The sequence below is a fragment of the Schistosoma mansoni genome, chromosome 2, assembly GCF_000237925.1.
Source record: "Schistosoma mansoni strain Puerto Rico chromosome 2, complete genome".
NCBI lineage: Eukaryota > Metazoa > Platyhelminthes > Trematoda > Strigeidida > Schistosomatidae > Schistosoma > Schistosoma mansoni.
The window spans coordinates 34444739-34453798 of NC_031496.1; the positions used below are offsets into that span (position 1 = coordinate 34444739).

Consider the following 9060-nt stretch of genomic DNA (forward strand, 5'->3'; position numbering starts at 1 on the left):
TCAATTGATTCATGATCTCAACTACTAAAATTACTTTAATATCCACAAAACCCTTTCTGATAATAATCAACATATGTTCATAAGTGACTGGCTCCATGAGGTATTTACTGGAGTTCTAGTGAGAAGCAGTGAAGAGTGGAGTTGAATCAGGTCTGTTGGGAGATAGTGACTCACTGAAGACAATGGTGGATCTGTCGCTCAATTTTGTGGATCGATTGAAGTTAGAAATTAACACCGTTGGATGCCTGCTGACTCAGTGGTCTATTGGTTAAGCGCTCGTGCTCGAGGCTGGTAGGCCTTGGGTTGGAATCTCTCGAGGCGGGATCGTGGACGCGCATTGCTGAGGAGTCTCACAATAAGACGAAACGGCCGTCTAATGCTTCCAGGTTTTTCATGGTGGTCTAGCTTCAATTGATTCATGATCTCAACTACTAAAAATGTTTTTGTTTTCTTAAGACTACAGATATTTTCTTCATAGTTGGAAGAATAAGAGACATAGTTCAATGGCTAGTCTAATTACAGCTTCTCAGTATCTCGTTAGTTGGATGTGCCTGAATCCCAATGCTGATGTCCACATTGGGGCCCCAACTCAGTAACCTTCGTTTCAAACTCCAACACATTATCCACTGAGTTACTGAATCTAGATAAGCACGAACCTGTTTAAAGTGTATGATGTTGAAACTATCATTACTAGGAGTTGGAATTATCTCAATGTTGATTTTCACGACTGAATTTTAATCAATTTTTGTTGACTGAAATGCACCATTTGTGGATGGCCTCAATATGGTATGAAAGCCATATTCTGAGTTCAACTACTAGTCAAAATCCATCTAGTCTATAAAACATCAAACAAAAATACTATGTCGAGGTAATCCTTATAAGATGTACAAGTACGGACAAGTACTAACTTAAATTCAGTTCTGGTTATCACCGGTTAACTAATTCAAAATTCTTGATAATAATGTATCGAATTTGTTACTTGTTCAGTTGCTAAGTTCTGATTCTATTCTTAATTCAGATATCATCTTTGTATGAAAACACATATAAGCCATAAGAACTAAACGACTTTGGATGGCTTAACTATAGAAAAATTGTTTGAATATATTAGTGGGAACTGTCAGACTCAGATTAAAAATACAAAGAACTGATTATTACATCATTTAACAATCGTCAGTCAGTTAGTCAGCTACAACGTAGGACCAGGCACATATATGCATCGGTCCAAGTTGCCATACCCCACTCATTAGCACAACAAGATGAACACCAAATTCATAGAAGTAGTTAATTTAATGGTGGTAATATATAAAAGAAAGACTGTATATAAGGATATAGTACAGGAGGAAAGAAAGATATGAAGCGCCTTTAATATTTTAGTTGAAGGGAAGACAAAGAATGTATACACCTACGCCATTGTGATCGACCCTGAGCCATGTCACCCAGAGTCTCCAACCATTGGTTACGATAGTTACGCGGACCCCAACCAAGTAGTCTGCATCTATCAACATGGCTCAGAGTAGAAGTTAGTGAATTTAAGCACTGATACCACGTTTTGGTTTGGCCACCCCTTACTCTCTTCCAACTATTTCCAATACTAGTCAGCATAGCGCGTCGTGGTAATCGGTGTTCAGGCATACGTAACACGAGGCCCAACCATCTCAGTCGATGAAGATGCTAAAGATAACTGTCTACTTAATAAAGGAGGAGAGGAAGGAAGTAAGCATTAGCAATTACAATTTGTAAAATTCAAAAGGGTGGTAAGACCATGGGACAATAAGGAATGGAACATGACTCTTCTATACACAGAGTTTAAGTTTGAAATAGTGGATTGCTATAGCCTCGGCTGCGCATAATTTCCTCATCTAAACCTTTTTTGAGACAGTTCTTTTTACTTTGTAAATAATTTGGATGACGATTCATGTGATGGGATGTGACCCAAATCGGAAATGTGTTCAAAAAGTGAGCTGTTGATCGACTTGTATTTCCCTTTGGATAACCGTGTATAGTAGTACTCAGATATACTTTTACCAAATCGTTGCTTTGTAAGGTCAATATAACCTGCTCCACAAGAGCAAGTAAACTGGTAGACTCATACTAAGGTGTCCCAAATACGTAGTTCATTTCTGACACTTCCTTGAATGAGTTTCTAGTTGGAAAAAATAGTTCCAAGCTCTGCCGAATAAAGCTTCTTTCTCAGGGTTGACATTTGTATTAGTAGAATCGCTATCATACCTATGTAAACGTGTTTGTTCGAACGCTTATTACAGCCTATGCATATATCCGTCTAACTCAAATCTTGATCTACTAAATATAGCTCGATGTATTATTCTCCTTCCCTCATATATATGTAGTTGTATTATAAAAACAAACTGTATTTTGATTCGCCGTACCTTTATTTAATATGACTATAAATTTGCCCCTATATTTGCTTGCAACGATGCGTCGGCCTTTTCGCTTCAAATTCGCTTGATGTGTTTGTAATTTTATGGTCCGTGCTATCAGCTAATAAATTGTAGTCACAGCTTATCGCTTTATGAATAAAATCCCATGGTATGCAGTGTACACGGATTATAAACCGATTACAAAAGGATTAAGCTCCAAGTAGGATAATTATTCGTTGAGAAAGTCCGACAATTAGAATTTATCTCACAGTTTAAGTCTAATATTCGATACATCAAAGGCAACGACAATGAAGTAGCAGACGCGCTATCAAGAACGATAAGAAACGGACTTAACCCAGTCGGAAACTATTACCATGATCTGGCAAATTCGCAAAAACCGGACAGCGAATTAAACAAGCTGAGATCCGATGCTATGACATCGCTGGTATTCGAAGATGTAACGCTAGCTTATGCTGTCATCATGGACAGTCGGTGAGGAAAACTGTGTAGATCTAATGTAACTGGGGGATGATCCCCCCAACTACTTATTGGTTTGAATCTCTGAAATATTATGAATTTCTCTGACGTTGTTGGAATATATCAGTGATTTAATCTCAAACATAAGCAATCTAGACCTTAAGATAGTAGTTAGTTTCTTCAAAGTATTTTCTTCACACTGCTTGCTCTATAATAATGAATCCCTGACTAGTTTATCTCACTTTCTAGAATAGTGATGATTTATTATTTGATAGTATATTTCCTATTGAATGCAACCAAAGATTTAAAATCAAAATATTAAGAAGCTATAATTTTCTACCCGATTGATACCTATTTAAATTGAGTTTTTATCTTCATCTCTTCATTCCTGGCGTGTAGAAATCAATTTGGATTCTTGTGCGATGTTCGAGTCTGATTTTTATTTATTTACTTAAACAAATAAACATTGGTACAAGGAGGCACCAAATATATATGCGTCACACAAACCATTCAATTTATATGACGCCTAAAATACTGTCCGGGTGCCAAAACCGAGGCAGATGGTATTCTTAGGAAGTCACTCTCCGAGCTTTTGACCTGTAGGTCTAATCCACAAGATAGTGGAGTAACGTTGGGAGATATAGTTCCATGGTAGCCGGTGACCAACAATAAATTCATACTCCATTTGTCCCCTCAGGATACTGGAGCCCATGTGCACAATTGGTTTGGGATCAGGGTTTTCAAACTCTCTTAGGTGGATCCTCTGTACCCATCACCAACCCGGTTAAAGTGCCGGACATTCGCTTTTCGTCCTCTCAATTTCGTAAACAACACCTCGGTTGAGAGACGGCAGTGAGTAGAACTTCCCTGGAAGTGACTGTATACGCATGAACATGTGAGAGCATTTTGAGGGAGAGCGGACTCTTCACAACCTCTGCTGTACCAGGGCGTTTGGGAGAAGTTTCTTATAAACCAGCCCTACCAACTAGAAGAGTGAAAAGGAAGCTTTTATTAGCTAACCAAGTCGGATTTCATTCACGCTAATCGTGAGTGTAAATGTCTATTTCTAAGATAACTAAACCAGCAATAAAGTTTGTCTCACATCTAGGAAAGACAAGACATTTCTTGACCGATCACGACTACTTATAACTTGACTGATCGTTTATTGGCTTAATTTATCACTCAATTACTGATATACGTTAAAAACCTTGAGGTAATTGACCCAATCTTGGAAATTCAGTTTATGTATCATACAGAGTTAATATCATAAACATTACCATCAATTTACGGGACCAAGTAAAATAGCTTCTTTCAAGTCTTCAATAAATGACAGCGTTGTAGCAAGTAGATCTTTCATAAAGTGAACAATTAGCAACTAGTATTGTTTGTTTTAATCTTCACATTGATGTTAGGACTACAACTGGTCAATCTCTTATTGGCATATATGCATACTATGCGTATTACCTCGATATTGCCTTAATTCACAAGCAATATAAGCAAAGATGGATAGCGGTTAGCGGTGGAATCCAGGACGCTTGTGCAAGTGGCTATCAGGACTCAGTGGCTGAGCAGATAACGCCATGGCGTTTGAACCGAAAGGTACTGGGTTCGAGTCTCAGAGTGAACATCAACTCTGAGATGCAGGTACATCCAGCTGACGAGTCCCAAATAGGACGAAGTGGCGCGCATCATGGATTCCACTGCTAACCACTATCCATCTTTGCTTAATTAGTAATTAGTTTAAACAGACAAATATGTATAAAACTACCCACTATGTTCATACTAAATACTTACCAAAAAAATTGAAAAGCATCAAATTTCATATATTCAATCCAAAATGGATAGATTTCATCTAAACAAATATTTTTCACCGCATCGAATATTTCAACAGGAGTTGTATCTTTTTTGATTTGAATTACTTCAATGATTGATTTCACTAATGACGAATCGATATCTGTTAAGTAATAAGATTAATAAAGTATCAATGAAGTTTGGTCTCAAATAAAACTTGAAAATTGTGTCTAAATCCATGAGGTCACTGACAGTTGGACTGAGCCATGCTGATAAGTGTAGAATACTTGGTTGGGATCCGCGAGATGATAGCAATCGATGGTTAGAGATCTTGAATGACATGGCTCAAAATCGTTTGCAATGGCAAAGGTGCATCCACTCTTTGTGTTCTACCAAATTCTAATCTTCTGAATTCTTCATGTCTTTATCTTTTTTCTCTTAACAAATTTATTTCACTGGATTATACTCCTTCAATAACATCTTCAGACCCTATTACTTATACTCTTACTACTTCTACCAATATGGGATTTGAATGGACAACTTCATCGCTGTGCTTATGTGATATGGCAACTCGAACTGATGTACTTATGTACGTACGAATTTCTACGTTGTGACTGACTGATTGACTGACTCTTGAGAGAGTTCTTAAGTATGTTTTAGAATATATGCCAACAGTCACCTATTACTTCTTGATTTTCAGGTATCCAACTGTAATATTTAATCACATTTATGCCATGTTTTTTACTCCAGACATCATATTTGTTTATTAAATCTCTTTATAATGAAACAATAAGCAACAAGTAAGCGAATCTATAGAATTAGACAGGATATGATCTAGTAGAACGGAGTTTCTCGTTGAGTACATCCTATTACCATCTTACGTCTTAAGATAGTGCTCAAGATATCCAGTCATCTAGACTAGTGGCCACATTACAGCTTGATCGATAGAATTCTATCTGTACTAAGAAGGACCCGATATATACGAAATCGGTTACCAAACAGTGATCAATCAATTCTAGAACAGAATCATCCTCAAGTAGAATAGTAATCAAGTTGAAAAAGTTAGATATAATAAGTAAACAATGGTTTGGATACTAATACATCTTATTCTCTTTTTCTTCAATCTAGATCTGATCATCTATGAAGAACTTCTTAGAAAATTTGAAAACCTAAATCAAATCATTTTCATCTGAATGTTCTTTCTACAATGCAAGTTGAAATACTGGGGTTATTTGATTACAATACATAGCATCAACAGTATTCTGTTCATACCTTCGAGGTGAAATTGAATGTTGTTAGATTTTATTAAAGCAAATGATATCAAATGTTTTAGGTGTGATGCATGAGTCGAGTCAATATTCAGTTGTCTAATAATTAATTAATACTACCTTTTGAATTTTAACCCAAAGGTTCAATCTAAGAGGATTTAATTGGACACGATAGAATAAGTTGTTAACGGGTACTCAATATACAATGACTTATTTAACAGTTTTAGATCTTACAGATATTGATCTACGGAAATTTCGGTTTTTCTAAAATGACGGATAAGAATTAATCTTGATAGACAGATCTTATTTATAAGCAAAGATGAATGGCGGCTAGCAGTGGAATCCAGGATGTGCATTTCGTTGTCTTATTTGGGACTTTTCAACTGGATGTAACTGCAGCTTAGAGTTGATGTTCCCTCTGAGACTCTAACCCAGTACCTTTCGATTCAAACGTCACCACACCATCCACTCAGCTACTGAGTCCTGACAACCTGCTTGTGCAATGGGGTGAAGTTTTAAATTCACTGGATGTTGTTTATTTATATCTTCCTATTGTTATTTAGGACTGCTATTGATCAGTCTCTTGTTGGCAAATGTGCGTCCTGTGAGGACTGCCTCGATATTATCTTAAGTCACAAGCTTTATAAGCAAATATGGATGGTTTCAGTTACTGAGTCCTGATAGTCACCTGCTTGTACGATGGGGTGAAGTTTAAATTCACTTAGTATTGTTTGCTTGTATCTTGTGGATAACGCGATGGCGTTTGAAGAGAACGGTACTGGGTTCGAGTCCCAAAGTGAATTCTAATTGGAGCGAACATATTATTTCGTGAAGTAATTGTCATCTTATTAGACTTGTGTGAGGGCTGTGATGGTGCCCGGGTGCCGAGACCAAAGCAGGTGGTTATCTTAGAAGGCCACACCCCGAGCCTTAGACCTAAAGGTCTGACCTACAAGGCAGTGGGGCATCGTAAGGAGATGCAGCCCCATTATAACCGGTGACCAATAATTGGTTCATACGCCATTTGTTCCTTCAGAATCCTGAAGTCCATGTGCACTCCTGGTTCGGAATCAGGGTTTTCCAACTCCCCTAGGTGAACTCGCCGTGTTTGCCGGCCCGGTTTAAGCGCCGGACATTCACTTTTCGTCCTCTCAATTTCGTAAGCAACGCTCTCACAGCGAGAAGTCAAGGAGTAGGGCTTTCCTGATAGAGGCTATATACAGTGTATACACTGTATATACAACTTAAATCGAGTGAATACATGGGTTGAAATAATAATAATAATAAAGTGGATTAATTTTTAACTCCGCCTGTAGCTCTTCTAGAGTTACTGCAGGTCCCAAGCCCACACAAAGGAGGACGGTTGGGCATGCGGTTAGCGAACCCATCCCGTAGAAAAACTAACTCACTAAAAAAACGCTAACCAGAAAAATAATTCAAACCATTTAAACTCGGCCCTGGGAGTTGAAGGAATAAGCAGATATGAAAAGAATGAATGACAACTGTAAAGAACTGGAAAGGATTGTTCAGGACAGAGTTGGGTGGGCGGCCTATGCTCTTCCACGAGGGGTAACAGGCGTAAGTAAGTAAGTAACGAATAATTGTAGTATTAATGATAGTAAAAACTTACCTATACACCAACGACTAGTTGATCTTAGAAAATTATTAACAATATACCAAATTTTTGTTAGTTTAGTAAAACGATTAGCCATTAAACTTAAATTTTGTCTAGAATAATCATTTATCGCTTGTAAAAATCCAAGTATTCGATTTTGTCTTTCAAGATCATTCCTGAATATGTTTCAATACAAAAAGAAAAGGTGAGGTAATTATTATGTAAGAGATGTAAACGTTTATCATTTTTAAATAAATTACATCGTCTAATTTATTCATGAATTTCAATAGCTGAGATCATGAATCCATTGAAACTAGACTACCATGGAAAACCTGGAAACACTGGACGGCCGTTTCGTCCTATTATGGGACTCCTCAGCAATTCACATCCACGATCCCGCCTCACGAAATTCCAATCCAGGATCTATCAGTTTCGCGCGCGAGCGCTTAACCGCTAGAGCACTGAGCCGGCATCCGACGGTGTTAATGTCTAACTTCAACCAATCCACGAAATGGAGCGACACATCGACCATTGTCTTCAGTGAGTTACTATCTCACAACAGACCTGGTTGAACTCCACTGTTCACTGCTTCTCATTAGCACTTCAGGAAATACCTCATGGAGCCAGTTACTAGTGAGCACATGTTGATTGTTATCAATTGATTCATGATCCCAACTATTAAAATTACTAGAATCTCCACAAAACCCCTTCTGATAATTATTAATGAATGTTTTTTAATGGAGCCCTTCATTTTGACATCAATTAGATTGGACGATGTTATCGATAGGCTCATCACTTTAGTGGAAGAAGATTTGACTCCAGTTAAGTACCTTCTGAAGCTAAAGTTTCCCCGGTAACAATAACACTTACATGTAAATACATTCAGATAACGTTACGTTTTGTTCACTTTATTTTAACTGATTAGACGAAAACCTGTATTTCATCGTTAAAAAGTTCTAACAACTAGGTAACTATAGATCATCTTTTGCTGTAATAATATCTCATTAAGGAACTTATGAAGATAAATTCATAATTCTACAATTTAGTCTTGTATTTCATAGAAGTCATGAGTTAACATTCACAAAGTAATCAGAAGGGGATTTGTGGAGATTTCAGTATATTTCAAAGTTAAAATCATGAGTCAATTGAAGCTAGACCACCATCGAAAATCTGGAAGCACTGGACGGCCGTTTCGTCCTATTATGGGACTCCTCAGCAGTGCGCACCCACGATCCCGCACTCGCGAGATTCCAACCCAGGACCTACCAGTTACGAGCCAGAGCCCTTAACCGATAGACCACTGAGCTGGGATCCAACGGTGTTAATGTCTAACTTCAACTGATCCACGAATTATGAGCGACACTTCTTCAATTGCCTTCAGTGAATTGTTATCTCACAACAGACGTGGTTGAACTCCACTGATCACTGCTTCCCACTAGAACTCCAGAACATGTATCTTGAAGTCAGTCACTAGTGAGCATATGATTATAATCAGAAGGGGATTTGTGGAGATTTCAGTATATTTCAAAGT

The 9060-nt window shown here is 37.7% G+C and overlaps 1 protein-coding gene across 1 annotated transcript in view; it reads right to left on the reverse strand.

The window, feature by feature from the left end:
- Smp_208040 (hypothetical protein) overlaps positions 1 to 9060 on the reverse strand; it is a gene marked incomplete at both ends in the record, with an annotated part of 17929 nt that overhangs the window by 3332 nt on the left and 5537 nt on the right. Inside the window, one exon of the mRNA XM_018796456.1 lies at positions 7592 to 7705. Within this exon, the coding sequence (XP_018650667.1) occupies positions 7592 to 7705 (114 nt within the window). The remainder of the gene's footprint in view (positions 1 to 7591; positions 7706 to 9060) is intronic.